The sequence below is a fragment of the Lepisosteus platostomus genome, chromosome 10 (assembly GCF_059453375.1).
Source record: "Lepisosteus platostomus isolate fLepPlt1 chromosome 10, fLepPlt1.hap1, whole genome shotgun sequence".
In the NCBI taxonomy this organism is placed as follows: Eukaryota; Metazoa; Chordata; class Actinopteri; order Semionotiformes; family Lepisosteidae; genus Lepisosteus; species Lepisosteus platostomus.
The window spans coordinates 40,107,526-40,126,864 of record NC_142620.1 but is presented as its reverse complement, the minus strand read 5'-3'; the positions used below and the strand labels follow the sequence as shown (position 1 = coordinate 40,126,864).

The 19,339-nt window shown below is 35.2% G+C and overlaps 1 protein-coding gene across 2 annotated transcripts in view; it reads right to left on the bottom strand.

Moving 5' to 3' along the window:
- Positions 1 to 19,339, bottom strand: part of gabrb4 (gamma-aminobutyric acid type A receptor subunit beta4) — a 113,716-nt gene that overhangs the window by 15,001 nt on the left and 79,376 nt on the right. For both annotated transcript variants that reach the window (XM_088648982.1, XM_088648983.1), the window contains exons 4-6: positions 14,477 to 14,697; positions 7,333 to 7,415; positions 1,447 to 1,584 (exon numbers count right to left, since the gene is read on the bottom strand). In XM_088648982.1, the coding sequence (XP_088505108.1) occupies positions 1,447 to 1,584; positions 7,333 to 7,415; positions 14,477 to 14,697 (442 nt within the window). The remainder of the gene's footprint in view (positions 1 to 1,446; positions 1,585 to 7,332; positions 7,416 to 14,476; positions 14,698 to 19,339) is intronic.

Here is a 19,339-nt window from a genome sequence, read left to right as displayed (position 1 = left end):
TTACCTTAGCAGAAACAGTAATATCAAATAAAACAGTTCACATGTAACAGAAAACCACTTCTAAAATATGCAAAAACAATAGGGTAGACAACCTACCAAGTACTAAAGTACAGAAACAAGAAGGGTAAAAAACAGAGTAGTGCCATGTTTACAGCTTATTGTCCTAATGGTGAAGGAAGAGACAGAAATACAGTATCACACATTTGCACCGCTATTGAAATCAAAAGATAGTCAGCTAATCTTAATTGTGCTTGACTTAATTGTGATTTCTGAGCAGTGTTGAGGAGAAAACAATGTTCTTGCAAAGCTGCAGCTACAACAGAAAATTAATTGATCCTTTTTCTTGAATAGTAAATGCTAACACAAAATCCTTGATTATTTCATATTGCTAAAACTCAAGCAGAAGGAAAGCTGACAAAGTATCATTTTTGCTGGACTTAAAAATAGACAGTCTGCCCTGTTGCTTGTCATTTCTCCTAAAAGGAAAGGAGTTAATCAAAGAAGACAACAACTTAACATTTAACCATCATAGCTGTACAATGATCTGACTAAGTGTGGAGGTGAAGCTGTTTTATATTATAACAACATGTTCAAATCACAATTTCAAAGGAATGTCATGAGAGTGACCTTAAAGCTCTTGGCTTCTTTCTCTGAATTTCTAAGTACCTCATTGTGAATTTGGTTTGCTTCTGTGGATTTAATGATCAAGCTATCCTGTTTTCCTGTTTAGCAAACAGTTGATCGAATGTTCATGGCAATTCACTTCCCTTTCTACAACTCTCTCATTTATCCTAGTGTGTGAGTCACTGAGTGTGAATTCACCACGGATTACTTTTTTTTGTCCATGATCAGTGCTATTTGCAAAATATTTGATGTGGGATGATGGAAGGTAATTAAACTGGAAATGTCTCGTTAAGAATTCCAAGAAAGAGACAATGATAGTCAGTTGTCATGCTTATGAATTTCTCATGCTTCTACAACTAATGAATTACTAATGGTTCTACTACCTACTGAATATTTGAATTTGCAGACAAAATGCAGTATAGGCAGCCCAGTGGAGAAGTTAGATACCAAATATTCTACCGAACCATATGCAAAAAGAAAGATAGGAATAAATGTGAGCTCCGTCATCTTGAACAGAACACCTGGAGCCATAGTGGAATTGTCCACCTTTTACGCAATGCTTCTGTGTATACATTAGATATTAGATATGTTACTGAACAGAGACATATTTTGGCTGTCCATTCTGCTTATCTATATTTTTGTGCAGTCACAATACTATTAAGGAATATTTATTAAGGATTTAATTTGGTCTGCCTCTGTGAACATATGTACTGTACCATAATAAATGGAGAAAGTGAAAAAGTAGCATATGTAATGGAGGAAAACAAACTGTATTGGTTATTATGATAGGTATGAAATCTGCATACCAGATTTAACCCTTACCTGTTGTAAACCTGACTTCCTTGGACACCAGCCGCAGTTCAACAATTGAGAACTGAGGCAGTTCCAGTTTGTCTACCCCTGTAACTGCATTGTCACCCCCTTGCCAGAAAAATACAATGTCGTCTGTCGTGTATCCATCTATAAGAAAGAAACCACAATTAAGGACAGTCAGGGTTTTGCACTTCTCAAAACAGGTTTTAAAAGGAACTGTACAGTGAGAGAAAATAAAGACCATGTAGAACTTTTGAACAGTTCTGGACCACATTTATTTCCAGAACAACATGGATAAAGTACTAAGAAAGTAAGTTTAATATTAATAGTAATATTAGTAATAAACTATTAGCAGAATAGCAATAGTAGTAATAAACTGTTAGCAGAACACCCCTTGAAGCTTTTTGGTTCAGTTTAAAATGTGCAAATCCATGTATTTTAATTAGAAAATGTGTTGTGATTCCTTATTTTAAATTACCTTGTAGTAGCTGACTTTCAAAGATGATGTCATTAAGCATTTTCTTTCTCTGAAGCTAAAAGCATTTACTGTATGATCGTGTCACTGGTATGAATTTGTTCTTCACTCTTAAATGGTGTCATTTAAGACACAGTAAACACAGTCGAGTTATACCTTATTGAGATTAGAGTTAGTATTTTTAGATATGCTACCAGTTCTGTTTCCAACAGGAGAAAATACCTACACTATATTCAGTTTCCTAATTTTCTATTAGGCTTTTGGTTTCCTGGACCTTTACACATTTCATTCATTTTTAACAAACCAGCTTGCTGGCTTTCTGTCACAGATGTATATTTTAAGAAGGTTAGGCATTAAGCTGTTTCTATTGTTTATTTAGTGGTTTTAATTCTTTAACTGTTCTTGGTCATAATTGCTCATGTCTCGAAAGTGTCTATATTAATATACTATAGAGTATATTAATAATGGGCTAGACATAGAAAAGATCTCCCAATAAAACCCATGCATGAACAGATTTGCAATTTGCTACATTTCCCTAATTTCCTTTCATTTTTAAAAAGACCAGTTCCTGCTTTGTAAAACTGCCATCCCTACTAGAACAGAGAATGCTGTGTAATCAATAATAGTTTGCAATACAGCAATTTTTGATGCTGCATATGGCAACAATAATAAAACCGAATGAGAAGGGAACAGATTACAAGCAAAACGCAAGCAATATACTGTAGCCTGGTGCAAGAAAGAACAAATGTACAATACAGAGTAGTACACATTCAAACTGCATGTCTCAGTTTCTAAAGACATTCAAACACAGACAACCATTTCAGGAGGGCCTAGGTATTTTCTTTACTATTAGAAATACAATCATTTGTACTGTCCAATGTACTTTATCTATGCAGACAACATTTAGATTTGCAGAACAAGAGGACTGCCTGTTTCATCTGCACACTCAAGGCTCATTAAGCTATCAGTGAAACACAAGGTCTTTAATAAACTAGCATCACGGTGAATCAACAGCAGATTCACTGTTCATTTGTCTCTTGCAAGACATCATTATCAGAAATCTATTTACTTTACAGCATCTGCACTCCCCTTGCAGGGAACCGACTGATGTTTCTATAACAGCCCCTCCACACCTGAAGAGAAGGGCTTACTCATCAACAGAAGTGAACCTTGTTATGATAAGATTTATCCTTTCATTTTAAATGCTTGTTAAGGTATCATTTTCTTTTTGAGTTTACAGGTGCTAGCATTTAATTACCTTCAATCAAAAAATTGCAAACAAAGCTTAAAGAAAAGACAGCCATGTTTGTGAGAGAGCAAACAGTTAACTGCTCATAACTGCTCATCCCTCTGTACAAGGGGGTCTTCGGAAGTCATGTTGTGGAGAAACTGTCAAAACAAATGATGGTATCAACGACTAAACTTGGATAATTCCATCTTCTAATGAAGTTGAGAATCATCTTTCATCAGATGTTCTGTGAAAGGTCTTTTGTAAAGAATGCACACATAACCAGCATGTTTTAATTGTCTGCAAAACCTGCATTCTAAGATTTATGCACAGCTACAAATCAATGATTATATAGTGAAATATTAAAATTATCACAATTCTATTCAAACAGGAATCTATGTGACTGTATCTTTCCAATGCAATGTTTCTCATCAGTGAGTGAGTTGTTGGTCCCACAAGTTGTTGCTGTGAGTTGTTGGTCACAGTAAGTAAATAATTTTCCCAATTAATTTTAAGTTAGTACAGTACGTTCATAGTTGGAGTTTACATGGTTGTTTTATTTAGGTGAGCACTTGATACAATATCCTCATTTTTCTCTTTTAATTTACTTCTTGTTTTGATATTCTGTGTTTTGCTGCTTCTGATTCATAACTTCAAAAACATTTTTTCTAGTCTCTCAAAAGTTACCTCCATCTATTAGTAATGGTTTATTTATGCCTAGGTTAAGGGTAAGGTTGGTCACCTGGTCCTCTTGCCTTTAACATGCTCTTAAGTGAGGAATAAGCTAACATCAATCATAGCCCCCAAGTCACTTGGCCACTCAGCTTGCAGCATGTACCTGGCAAAGACTGGAAATTGCAGGTTTGAATCCATGTTGTGCCTTTAGTGATTATTCATGGTAGCTCCCAAAGAGTGGTGCACAACTGGGTGGGCACCTCAATAACTGATTGGGTTTAAATTGCAGGGAATCCCCTGACTTACTGCTTTCTTGCCTTGCCTGTGGCTGCATGTTTGTGTGGCATCCAGTTTAAGCTATGTGGGTCCTTTGTCTGATTAAATAGTTTGTCTGCTTTCTGGACTGCATGTGCTAAATGAGGAGAATGTGCAACACAGCTATATTTGGAGGACACCTTTGCGTTCGTCCCGCTGATTCTTTGACCTGTGACTTTTGAGTTGGGATGTAGCTAGCAATTCTTAACTGGTGATTACATAAAGGGAAAAATACATATTATACCTCAAATTGTCAGCACGTAGAGTGAAGGTGAACCTCTCCTTGAAACACCATTGCTTTTTTTACTGATCACAGCAGGTTTTGGCCAATACCGTAGGACAAAATTTAAGTTCTCAGAACCAAAAAAGTGATAAATTTAAGCTCTTCTTTATAATTATTTGTAATCTAGCAATAAATACAGAAATTGGAATGGAGACCTATGCAGTGTATTAGTGTAAGCTGTTGTTTTATAGTTTTCTGTGTTTTTTTTTGGTCTGTAGGTACAGTATGTTGGAAGACTTAAAATATATTCAATATATATTTTCATCTGTAACTAATAATTATGCAACATCAGTTACCTTTTTAGAATCTTATTTTATGGGATTTAGAGACTGTGATAACTCTACACAAAATGTAAGAGCTCACAGACTTTTTTGTATTCACTAACACCAGACCACAAAATGACAGAGGGTGTTACTGTGCCTGTGCTAATAAATAAGTGTGTTTTCACTTCAATGTTCTAAAACACAGTGTTGCTTATTTTAGGCACTAAGCAAAGTTCAATGAAAGAAGTAAAATACTGTGTGAATTTTTGCTGGCAAGAACATTCCCACGTGAATACACTTGGTCCCATTTATGCATCCTCACTGGACTTACAACTGTGCTACCAACTGACTTGAAGTACTTATGAGCACTTGACACTCTCTGAACGTTATATCACACCCAGGAAGGAAATGTGGGAAAACATCTCCACAGCAAGAGTTTAGTTTATAGTTGCTGACACAATTATTTCAAAAGACCTATTTCTTGATTAAATGACTAAGTGACATATGGTTATATAAGTACAGGTTGAGCATCAATATGGATGAATAACAAGTTGCTGGGAATTGTATCCCATTTGTTGAATCTAGATTTATAAACAACCCCTTTTCTGTTATAAACACAACCGATTGGAATAGTATATTTTGGCAGTGTATTAAAAAGGTATATTTTTCAAATCTTCTCTCATTCTCTCACCCACAGGGGAAAATGAAGAAGTGTGTGCAGACTCAAACATGCCTAGTTTTTTAACATGGCAGTGTCTGTGCAGTCCTGTGTAGGAGGTTTAGTGCTGATTGAATGACCCATCCCAGTGTAGACTGGATTTTACTAGTACAGTGAAGAGAACACTGTGCTATAGGAGGTACCATCCTTCAGCAGAGACACTGAACCAAGATCCTGCCTACTTGTTCAGAGTAGGAATGTTAATTCTGCATTCAGTCTCCTATAATTTTCTCCTTAATTCGTTTGGTAAAGCAGTCTGGTCTGAAGTAGTAATCTGCTGTGTTGTGGGGCTGCTAGAGCATAATGAATGTTGTGTTTTACCATGATAGGTGCAGCACTTGGTATCCTTTGAAGAGCAAAAATAAAAAATATAATGTGCTATAAAAATGTAAGCAATGTAATTATTATTTTTATCATTATTATTAGTAGTAGTATATGTAAACCATCTGTAGCTTTGTCTCATCTTAATTTATCTGGGATCTGGTGTGGTTTAGGAAGAGTTTCAGTACTTATCATAAATACTGTATATCATTAACATTTCTCTTCAAATCAGTCACTGTACTACTCACTCAGAATCACATGATACAGATACAGAAGCAGTATGCAGGATTGAAAACACAATTTTTCAATATTTAAATTTAGTTTTTAATTTAAAGACGTTTCAGCTTGTAACTTATCTTTACTTGTGAGGGCAACACCACGGTCTTTTTCAGTGCTTGTTCTACTTTGTTCTACACTACCTAGAATAGTGAATGCAACGCATGTGAAGAGCCTTCTTCTCTAGGCAGAGAAGGAGACACTTTAAAAGTTACTTTTAACAGTATGTATTTTGTGCTCGTATATGTTCCTTTTTGTATGATGTACAACTACTCACATCATTTTTAACACAAAATAAATAGATATAATCACAGCATTAAGTTGAAAAGGACCTTAAAAAGGAGGTACATACTACACTATTGAGGAACACTGGTGCAATAGATGCTCATTGTAATTTTACAGCATACAGTAAGTGTACTATACACTTGACATTGAGCTAGTGGTACAGATTTTGCCCAATGCACAAAGATACTAAGGAAGCCCACACAAAATGACAGGGAAGCAGTTTTATAGTAAGCATACTCTGCCTTTGGGACATGCTGTCTGTGGTGCACTGAACAAATCCATCATTTGGCTTTCTAGATGTAGCTTTATTATTATTATTATTTTTGGATGTTCCCTGTTCACCTTTTTGTTTATTCCTTTTAGCTAATATTTCTTCTTGTCATCCTCCAGGGTTTTATTGTTGTGTGACTAGTCTAGTGAGTGTCATAGAATTCCAAATATTTGTTTCTAAAGCCAACTGGCTGTTTGAAGGATCTCATAGAAGAATGTCCTTAGATTTGGCACAAAAATAATGCAGTTGCACAACACGTAACTGGGCATACATGCTGTATATCACAAGAGGAATTTGCATATAATTCCCCATTGGTTTATCAAATTCTATTGAGGATTCAGAATTCTGAATATTTATTCAAAAATCAAAAAGGGGGAACTACACTTTGACAAAAGGTCTCACAAAAAGGAGGACAGATTTTGAGCAGAAGTTTAATCCTTTTTCAGTATATCAGGCAGATGAAATGACTACAGATTTTGTTTGGGTTCTGATTTGAAATCAACGTTATGATCTCTGGCTGTATTTGACTTATCACATGAAAAGGGGAGTCGGATTATGAAGTCAGATGGTTACAGTGTGGCCACTTATGATAACAGGAAAGACATATTTCACACATGACTCTACCACATAGAGCAAAAATTGGGTTACAGTGTAAAGATGCCCAGCCTTTAAAGGTTTTAATGCAAGATTAAAACAGTGAATTGTACTGTGCAATAACCCTAATACCAATAAAATTAAATGTAGCTAAAATAAATACAAATAAACAGGGCTGGGAGTAAACATACAGCTTTCGATTTCAAGGGTACAGTTCTGCTGATCCAGGGGGTATCTCCGCAGATCCATCATGCAGGCAGCCGTTGTGGTTATCCTGAAAAATAAAGGAATAGAAAGAATTACTGTTACCTTGGAAACCTTTGGAAATTGCAGCTTAGCCTTGACTGCACCACGTGAATCTTTAAATGAGTAATTTCAGCAGCTGCTGTCTTGTGCTGAAAGAAATTTTAATCACTTGCTTGCTAAGGTTGAATACAACCTGCTTGTGGTCCTTCTTCAGGAAAAGAGGGAACCACTGCAACTGGGCTGTTCTTCTGGATGCAGGGCCTTTGTTTTTCATGCCTGCCCATGGAAAAAGCAGGAAAGCACATCGTAGAAGCTCTTTCAATGAGCTGTCCAGCACCTGCTTGGAGCATGCCAATGTGTCATTTGTTCACCATGCAAAAAGTATAACCTCGTTCTGCCCTTTTTTGCATCACATTCAATGACGTTTACAAAGGGGATAGAAAAGCAGTCCTTTTGGGAAAGCACCAGCAGGAAAGAATTGGATTTAAAGTGCAGTGATATTTACATCAGCAGGAATTTAGATCATTAGAAGAGAATGGGTTCCCCAGCAGCTATACAATTGCAATTTTGACTGGTCGGCATGGCCAAAGGGATAGAATGGCTTCAGTGAGTTGCCTTTCATTGTGGCCATTTATCTGTTTTTTTCCCTTTTTCCTGTAATACAGTTACATTCTATAACAGAACACATCAAATCCTTAACAGAACAAAGGCCCTATTAGTTTTATGCTCAATGAAATGACCTCACCTTGTTATTGTATACTGTTACCATGTCCACACATTGCATTGACCTGTAACTAAATCAGTGTTATATACTGTATTACTTAATTGGATAGATGAAAGCTTTGTGGAAAAACACAGGAATTGACAGGGAAGGTTTTAGGCTAAGGGCATACAGTAAAAAGCCTTGGAGTTAGTCTGAGGATCCCCCGTGTAATAGCAGGTGTACTGTGTGAGCACAGGAGTGGAGCAGATTGGAGGCCTGCGGCTAAGATTCACTGCAGGAAAAGTGAATTGAAGTCTCCATGGGGTGAGGAACTCCATGGTGGAGAAGCTCCAAGACTTTCTTGAAGTTTTGATTAGATGAAAACATTTAAGAAATTGTGGACAATGTATGTTTGACAGTAATATGGCCATTATGAAAATGCTTTCATGATATGCACTCCGTATGATATCAAGGTCTTAATTAGTCTTAAATCCCAATGCAGTTCTGCATTTAGAAAATGTTGTTGTCTTTACAGCATATTTGTTTTCTACCCCAGTATCCATCAATAAAAAAAGACCAAATCTTATTTTTCTGTGTACTGTAAACAAGAAGCAAATAAACAAGAATAAAACCTTTATTATTTTATTTTGGGCTCATCATTCCTGTACTATTGTTGATGTGAAGAATCTGTTTCTTAATATTTTTTTAGTTTAATTTGGAGTGGAATATTATGGAGCTTTTTATTTATTCTGGAATAGTGAATAATGCTTTTACATAAAAAAAAACTATTTTTCCTAAGGGGGAATGAAGATTAAAATGTGAAATTAGTTACCCTTTTGCAATAACTTAAGTTTCTTCAGAAATCCAATCCCTCTACCTCCTCAAAAGCATGACCTGCTATAATTAAAGTTTGTTTGATAAGTCCCATACAGCATCAACACTACAATTGTCTTTGACTTAGTGCTCAAAACATTAAAAATAACACTGACAAGTTGTTTAAAACATTGTCATATATATTTTTAAATATACAGTATCTAAAGCTTTTTCTGATTAATCAATTTTTCAGTAGATCTTTTATATTTCTCTCACCAATGGGCTATTGATATTACTGCAAAACACTTCTAAAGATTATAACTTAAGAAAGTAAAAGCCAGTGGTATTATTAGATGCATAGGCGCTCATGATCATTAACCTTTAACCTCTAACAAGAGTTGCTACTACTTTGTCATAAGAAAAATAACACAATGCCATTCTAATGTGATCCCCTGGTATGGAGAATCCCTAGGAAGATTACATATCTTTTGATCTTGTGCCAATTCGTCAAATCAACTGATATGTCTTTATCTTTTCAAAAATTGGTGCTTAAAAAGATTGGAACTAAAGAGACAACAGAAATGGAACAGAAATCATTACATCTCCAGGACAGCATCTTGTGTGCTACTTATTTTCACATCCCACACCCAGCTACAGGAGATGACTTCTCTGCATTCCATCAGGGGCTTCCTACACAAGCCTAATTATTTTAGGCCACATAGTACACTAAAGAACCCTTCTGTCTAATAGTACTAGTACTGTATCTTTTTAGCACAATTTCATCTGCGTGCCTTACACATAACAGCCTTTTCTGGTCTTTGTGAAATAGCAAGGCACATTTTGCAAAGTAAGTCATTTCAACAGGACTTCTTTCAGTTGGAAATCAGTAGTACAAAAACAGCATTTGATGTTGTTACATATTTGAGTATTCATGTGTGTGTGTGAGGGGGAGTGTGGCATCGTATTACTTACTAGGGCAGCACATTTTAGTAATTACATTTGTGATATTAAATCATACAAGCTCTGTCAGCTCTCAGCTCCTTTTGCAAATGAAATACTCCTCTCTATGTTTGGAACAGAATGAATATCATTTTATCATTTCTCTGGTAAAGAATGCAGTGATACAAAACAGGGGGAATTTGATACATATTAGGTGTGTGGGGGTCTAGTGGCTGTACAGGTTGCCTGCTAGTGCAGCACATTTTAATAATTACATTTGGGATACTGAATCATACAAGCGCAGTCAGCTCTTTTACTCTTATTGCGAATGAAACAGTTTGCAATCCAAGGAAGCAAAAATGAATTTAACTTCATCTTTTATTTCAGCAACACTACTGCACCAGAGTAGTCCTTGTGGGGGAGGCATGACACTCACAGGACAGAACAGTTACGAGACCATTTTATATATAGTAAATGTAACAAATCACTAAAACTCATCCATTGAAAACATGGGATGTTTATCAGCCGAAAGTTCTAAGAAAACAGTATCAGCATTCACTTTGTTTACCTGCAAAGGACTTGTGCTCCTTTCAGGGGAGTCTTGTAACTGTAATCTCCTAATGTTACAGACAATGAGATATTCTTTGGCCCTGTAAATCTTGTGAAGGACTTAATATTAAGAATCATAGTGCTCACTTTGTTCAAAATTGTCACCTATAGTATATTTCTGCATTCACTCACATCCTCACAGTCATAGTGAAAAAATCAGCAGATTGTACAGACCCAATTGCAAATGTCTTCCTAATTACAGCTTATTAGAATGAAAAAAAAAACAGAAGTCTATTAGAGTGTACTCACTTAGACATCATTCTATAAAATCTGTTTGTCACAGTACACTAGTTCACATGTTTGGTCTTTAAATCATATCTCAGCAGAATCCATCTAAGCATTTGCCTAATAGGTAGGTTCTAACAGGTAATAATTTCTAATTAGAAATTCAACATTAACTGAAAAAAATGCAACTGGATGCTTAATTTAGATCTGCCATGAAATGACAGGCTCACTTTGCTATTTCAGGCAAACAATTGTGCCCTCATTAAAATGAGTGTGCGCTTGTCTCAAACATTTGTGTTTCTAATTGGCCTGGGAGGCAATTCTCCAACATTGTTTTTCCTTGAGGGTTTTTTTCTGTTAATATGATAACATCATGTTAGTTTAAAGCATGAGTTTTAGATGGAATGTGAACAAAGAATTAGTGTAAGGTTGGTAAATAATATTTAATAAAAACTGAATGTGATCAAATATATCATATTTCCTTTCATCTTCTATCAGTGCATTAGAATAGTGTCTATCCTCTGGGGTTGCTCACCAGAAACTTTACTGGATGTCCCTTCTCTTATTTGTCTTTATCTACAGTTCCCTTATATCTCAATTTACTCTTATTTCTTGCTTCCATCAGGTTTGTGCCAATAAGTTTGAGAGATACATACAGTATGTGCTGGAATGATCAGAAACACCGAAACAGGAATGTTCTTTGGACCAGTTGGATGTTTTTTCAGAGCCTAAGTAAAGTCAGAATAGACAATTTTCTAAAACTGTTTTTGATCTTTCTCTTAACCGGAACTATTCACCCTTTTAATTAAAAATGAAATGTAAGATTTTGCAGCTCTGTCAAGAAAATAAGAAACAGAGCTTGCTCCCTCTGAGAATTCCCTCTGAGTATGTATTAAAAACTTTTTGCACTCATCTTCATTTTTCTCACTTCCAAGAAAATAAACAAGGAAACAAAAGCAAGAGGTTCTCAGCTCACCAGTGTCTTGTCACACTTGGTAGAGGTTCCCCAGTGTCAAGCTCACAGTGAGATTTACTGTACGTCCTAATTTTTATAGACATTTTTAGACATCAGAAGAAAACTGAACAGCATCAACTTGGTTGGTTTTGTTAGTAGGATAAGAAATCAAATCCACATAATCTTCCCTTTGGACTACATGTCACAATAGAGGCCAATGCAATGTTTCCTGTGGGCTTCCAGTCAGATAAGCAGCTAAGCAGAGTGCAAGCCATCGACCTTTCTGTTATGCGAGTCAGGCATTACTTCAATCTGTACCGTTAGGTCTCTGAGGACCCCTCCCTCCAGTTCAAATATAATCATTAAACAAATAGTATTAGAAATCCATTTTGTAAAGGATGCTAAGCAAATATATTGGACATAATGAGACTAAGAAGAAGGTGTCCCTATTAAGTAGGAAGGGGGAGAAATATAGAAGGTTTGATACTGTACAATAGCTGGAGGCTTCTGATAATTAACATAATTGACTATTTTTAGCTCTGAAACATTTTACTACAGTATGTGCTTTTGCCCTGTGGAACAAATAATAACAGTTGTGGAACATCATTGTTTATATAACCCTTAATAAAGGCTACGAGTGCATTGCATCTTCTTTTCCATGCTATTTTCTTTTTTGCTATTTATAGAATAGGATGTATGCAAGCGAAAAAGAGGTTTAACAGGCAGAAAATAACCAGGTCATTAGAATGGCTGCACTGTAAATACACTGCTAATACTGTTGTGTATGTACGTATAGTACTTACAAATATCATACTGTATGCATACAAGATATCTGATTTCATATATGCTGACATACAGTACAAATATAAGATGGCAGGACCATATATACACATGTACACTATATTAGCAAAACAATGGCAGCAAAAATAGTCTGTCAGGAGCACATAAACAGTATACAGTAGAACTTATATGCTCTTGCCAGACCTAATTTTGCTATTGGATATAGAATGCCCTTTATGTCCTTTCACTAACCATGTCACTCTTACTGTACTGTATATGTGTGAGTAAGACGATATAAATGAGTACCCTTTTTCCTGGTTATTCAAGGTGGTCTTTACATCTGAAGCTTAAATTATTATCCCAAGTGGACAAAGTTGATCTCTAGGGGTTTCAGGCACCTGCTAAATTACACAACTGACTCACCTTGCAATCATTTGAGATTCTGTGAGGGTGACCTCCACCCAAGTCAAAAGGGTTCTTACAAAAGGTGACGGTGTTTTTTTTTTTCTGAGGCATGGTTCTGTATATCCTCAAAGCATTTTTTCTGTACAGCGAAGCATTTAAAAAACACGTATCTGTACGCCACCCATGTGTGTTAAAAAGCATAAAGCTATCAAACTAACCTGAAAAATGTCTCTCATAGTGCAGTAATATTGTCCACAATGTGCCTCCAATGGCAATCTCGGCAAACAATAATACATTAATCCTTCATTCTTTGTTGTTAATGAATCCTCCAGGTAGGAATTTGTTTTCTTTTATCAATTTAGCATGAACATAGTTATCAAGTTAATGATGTTTATATATACTCAATTGCTTTAGAATATGATGCAATATTTTATAAAGAGGTAGCCTTAAATCAATTTCTTTGTGGAAAATGCAACGTAAGAAAAATACAAATGAAAAATCAAGATAATGTATTGCACAGGTCAATATATGTAATTTAGTGCAGATTGCACAAATGTTGGAAAATTTGATTGTGAAAGGTATCTGACATACTTTTCACTGGCATAATTGCCTAATATCTCAAGAAGACAAATGTTTTTCTTGATTATTTTTTAAAATTAGAATCTGCTTTTTTAACACAGCTCAAACAGCTAAGCCTTCATCTATTGTATAACATTGCATCTGCATTGGAGAAAGAAGTCTGTGCAAACCAGCCTTTAAAATAACTGCCAGAGCCATGTTCCATTTTGTATGATAGAAAGCATGACCACCTGGAAGATATTTTAGATTTTTCTTTGCAGGATTTAAACTTCCTTTTTCAGCACTTCCCTAAATTTTCAATATTTCACTCATTTTCCAAGGATGTTACTCAAGGATTTTAGGTTTTTGTTTGCTTATATTGTATAAATGTATTTTTTAAGGATTTGTTTAAGTACACTGTAAGCAAATGCAGAGAAGAAATTGAGATATGTTTTGTTAAATTAATATTTCTTTTTGGGAACCTTTAGTATTTTGAAGTTTGATGCATGTTTATCATACTGTTGACAATACCCTATTCTCTACACAAAGCTGATTTGTATAGCTGTCAAGTAAAGTATGATGATAGCGGTATCACATTATGGGGATAAGTCTTAATAGCATGGACTGCAGGGATGTAAAGTGACACACACAGAAAATTAAAACTGGGATATATATATATTAGCTGGACAATGACCTCAGCCACAAGGCAAAGCTGATAGAGACATATACAAGAAGTTGCTTTTAAAGGTGCTTACACCAAGTCCTGGCTTAGGGAGCTGAGTACTTATGCAATCAGTAAATTTAACTTTTTTTTTTCAATTTAAACTTGAATACTGAAGTTTGGAATAGAATATTGTATACATTACTTGCAATTTTTCAAAATGTGACATTATTGTCAGGTGGTTAATACGTTTCACTGTATGTACATACTGTATACTAAGACATACTGCATATACAGTAATGTGGTGTGTTTGACGATTAAAGCTTTTCTGTGTGATAGGAATACATTTTTGTACATTATTAAATTCTTTCCTAAGCTATTCAACAAGCAAGACCATTAAGCATCAAAACATCAAAACACAGACAATTAATGAAAAATTACCTTAGGCCGTACAACACTGTACCATCCGGATGCAGACGGATCATACGGTTCTTCACCGTCACACCATGCAGGAAAGACTTCTTGTCATTAAGAAAATAGGTGTCTGGGAGCCAGAGCTGGTCAGCAACACGGTTGTCCAGAGTAAGGTTGAGAGCAAGCTCTGTGTAGGCTAGACGTTTGTCTCTCCAGCTTTGCTGGAAATACATTGTAATTGTATAATCCTGTGAAAAGAAACAACAATTTGTCTTGATACTGTATATCTATCCATTACTATGATTCCATTCAATCATTCATTTTCAAACCAGTTTTTCCAAATTAGGATCCCAGGGTGGGACAACACCAGTCCATCACCTAGCACACACAGATATAAACACGGACACATTCACAGCAGAGTGATTAACCTACCAATATGTGGGAGATTCTTCCTAGAGAGCTAATTAACCGACCAATATAAACCAGAGCACCTGGAGAACAAACATCTGGAGAACAAATTATAACCATGTAAATATAATCCAGAATTGAACCTGTGGCCCTATTATTATTATTTATATTATTATTATTATTATTATTATTATTATTATTATTATTATTATTATTGAATTATATATATATACTTCCTTGTCTTCTGCCTTTGGTCTACTCTTTGTTGTGGCAGCAAGACGAACATGCTGATTTTTCTACAAGTATTGGAAGTACTTGTAGAGCACTACTTTAAAAACAACTTCTTATTCCTGTTATTTTATTTGTGAAGGTATACAGTAGACTTGCCTTCTTTTGCCATTTCCTGTGAGATGAATAAGTATGCCTACTAGTTCTTTATTCTTTTATTTGAAATCAGGAATTTCATACCTGATGGGGCTATTTTTATCTGTGATGATGTGGCTGAAATATACTATGCTTTAATATCTTCAAGAATGTTGAATTATTCACTTTGACATAAACAAAGAATGGCATATTTTAACAGATTAACTACAGAAAAATCCTGGAGCCCCTGAAAGGACAACAATACATTTCTGAAAAGGTATTATTAATTAGTATCTTCACATTAGTTTAATGGTATCCACAAGTGTCCACCATTAAATAGGTCCTCTATTGGCCAATACATTTTCTATTCAGTCTCAGTGCTCAAGAGTATACAGTATACTGTATGCTTTGCTGGACGTAAAGCAACATTCAATTTGACATCACAAAGTGCAGTTACAATAGCATTATTAAAAAGCTTTGCAATGTACCCTTTTAAATCTATGAATTAATACTACAACAAGCAGCTCAAGTGTCCTTGACATTCACACAAACACAAGCCTTTTTTAAAAGTTATGAGATAAAGACAAAGACTACATTTTGGATAGCATCCTCACAGCAAAGTTGCTAAAACATCTAATACAAAATGGATTTCAACACAGATCTGAGAAAAAGTACAATAGATTAAGAATCCTTTTTTACTTACAGGTAGTCAAAAAAGAGACAGTTTATATTTGAATGAATACTGAACAGTATTTTTTATTTTGTGAGCAAGAAAAGTCTTGTGACTTTTTTCACACAGATGGAAAATTAATCTCTTCATTACTGGGAAAACAAGTGCTTGGACACATTAATTTGGAAAAATAATCACCTGTTAAACTGTAAAGTGTAACAAGACTACTTGGAACAATGTAATTAAGAACAGAATATATAATTTCCCCAGAGAGTATCCCATTATTAATATATTTTAGTAGTAAACAAAAAATTGAAATACAAATTATGTTATATCATTTCAAATTGGATAATGGCTTAAAGTGATACCAGCTGAACAGAAGAAGAAATAAAATGACTTCCTTTGTTTACTTTTAGCATTTTATTTTTGTGATTTTTTCTTGAATCTTTTTTCCATACATTTTTCTATTTGTTTTTACTGTTATGGAGAATATACTGTAAATGCAAACCTTAGACCTTAAGAAAAAAAGAATATAACTTAGTTTAAGCTTTATAAATAACATACCAAATTCAGGGACATTTGAGGATTTTAAGGTATCTCATTCATTTCACCTTTTACCTTTTAAAATCATTTAATAATACTTATTTAAAATTTGACCATGGCTGTTAATCACGCAAACAATTAATCTGAGCATGCAGTTAATGTTAATTGTTTCTCATGCTTTTCTTTTTTTTTGTTTAATATTTGTATAAGCAATAAAGCATGCTTCAGTAGACATTAGTATTAGTAGTATGCATGTTTGTGTCTGTGTGCACCCTGCGATGTACTGGCATCTCATCCAGGTTGTATCCTGCCTAGTGCCTGTTGCTTGCCGAGATAGGCTCTGGCTCCCTGTATTGGATAAAGTCGTTAGAAAATGGATGGATGGATTTCACAATAATTATACATTATTGAACTTAGGGTCTGCTTTTTTCTTTGTTTGATGATACCCATTTTGTCCTGTCTGCTTTCTTTAACATTTTTTCTAATCTTTTTGGTCAAGGCTTATCCAATATCTTCAATAATTCATATCTTTATGTACCTTCACAGTGTACATAAATGCTATCAATGTCTTTTACTAATTCAGTAGTCAGAGGGAGGGGGAGTTGTCCCATTTGATCAATTCTGCACTTCAAAACTTCAAAAATTAAGTAAATGTAATTACATTTTTATCTTTTTTTTAGTGTGGAACAAAATTCCTACAAATTTCATGAAGAAGCTTCTTCATTTCCAAATCTTTAATATGTCAACAGCTTTCCTTTTTAAAAAAAGCATAGCCTGGTCAGTACCTGGATGGGAGACCTCCTGGGAAAAACTAAGGTTGCTGCTGGAAGAGGTGTTAATGGGGCCAGCAGGGGGCGCTCACCCTGTGGTCCATGTGGGTCCTAATGCCCCAGTATAGTGACGGGAACACTATACTCTAAACAGGCGCCATCCTTCGGATGAGACGTAAAACCGAGGTCCTGACTCTCTGTGGTCATTAAAAAATCCAGGGGCGTTTTTCGATAAGTGTAGGGGTGTAACCCCAGTGTCCTGGCCAAATTTCCCATTGGCCCTTAGAAATCATGGCCTCCTAATAATCCCCATCTATGAATTGGCTTCATTACTCTGCTCTCCTCCCCACTGATAGCTGATGTGTGGTGAGCGTTCTGGCACACTATGGCTGCCGTCGCATCATCCAGGTGGATGCTGCACATTGGTGGTGGTGGAGGGGAGTTCCCATTACCTGTAAAGAGCTTTGTGTGGAGTGTCCAGAAAAAGCGCTACATAAGTGTAAGCAATTATTATTCTTATTCTTATTATTATTCTTATTCTTATTCTTATTCTTATTCTTATTCTTATTCTTATTCTTATTCTTATTCTTATTATTATTATTATTATTATTATTCAGCCAATTAGTAAAGTTCCATTTATATTTCACAAACAGATAATTTTAAATATGGAGGCCAGTGACTCATGGAAATCTTAGCTGATTTGTTTTTACCTATGCAAATGACATGAAAGCTAATGGAATTTGCAAAAGACAATAACTATATATTGATTGGAAGAGATATTAGAATGGCTTTATGGAACTTTGTTTTCCAAAAAAAAATATTGCTGCTGTCGACAGAAATGCCCAGGCAGTGGACAAGTTTAAAATGTAATTCATGGCACCTTATGTAAACGCTTGTATTACATAAAATATATGTGAGAGGCAACTTAGGAATCATTAAGTAGGGTTAATCTTTTTTACATATTATAGTGATATGTAGCTGTGGCACATCAAAATATTGCATTTTGTTAAATGATATAACCACAACCTTGTGCCTTGTGATTAAACATATTAGAGTATAAGAGTATGATGTCCTGTCTCTTGAAACATGAACATGGGAGACCAAACCTATTTTTTAGAAGGAATTTCATTATAGTCCAATGCCAAGATTGGGGCTACTTAGTATAGAATAACTCACTTAGCATTCGGTGCAGGTGCAAAGCAGGCCTGTAACCGTATGTCTGTAATTTGCCGACAATCTGCTTGAGATTGTGCATATCAATGAATCTGTCAGAGGGGCAGCTGTATACACAGGCAGTGTTATATATCCCTGCTGTGTGTACTGGATTGTTCTACAGGTGATTCAACGACCTACACCACAACCATTAGACTCTGCATAGACTGTAGCTTATGTGCTGTATCAATGTAGTATTTTTATTTCTTTTCCCATATTTTGAATACATTTTCAATACATTTGATCTTTTTTCTTCTTTCACAATGGTTTGTGTGTTATAACCCTCCGGTGCGAAGTTTGTTTTATAAGACTAAGTTCAAATACCGTGTTCTTTGCTGGTTGCACAAAACCACTGTTGTTTTAATTGCCCCAGTATGTCACACTTTGGTTTTTTTATGTTTTAGGATTTTTTATGCCCATTTTAAAACACCACTTCTCTGTACATACAGTATGAACAGGAATAGGTAAGTATAGGGGATAGTCCTTTCTCAAGGTCTATTCTGTAATGCCTCAGCAAATCAAAGAAATGATAAAGTGCTGTTGAGTTCACAAAAATAGAAAATATGGTTGATCTTTTCCTGATTAACAGGGACACTCTACTGGAGGGGAAATAGTAAAACAGAGCCAATTTTCCTGAGCAGAACCTACACTAATGCAATGCTCGTCCTGTATCCCAAAATATTCCAACTGAAAAACCTATAGATTTGTGGCTTATCATTCACTACTCCAGGGGTCATAGTGGAATATTAAAAATAATTTAATCTGGCACTCTACACTTGTCAAAGGTATTAAACATTTTACTGGACACTACAAAGACAGCTAATACATACAATTATAAGCATTTCTCTCCTGACAGACCACGCACTTCTAACACAACCAGAATGGCAGAAATTATGTTTGCTATATGAACAGTATAATTAAGAA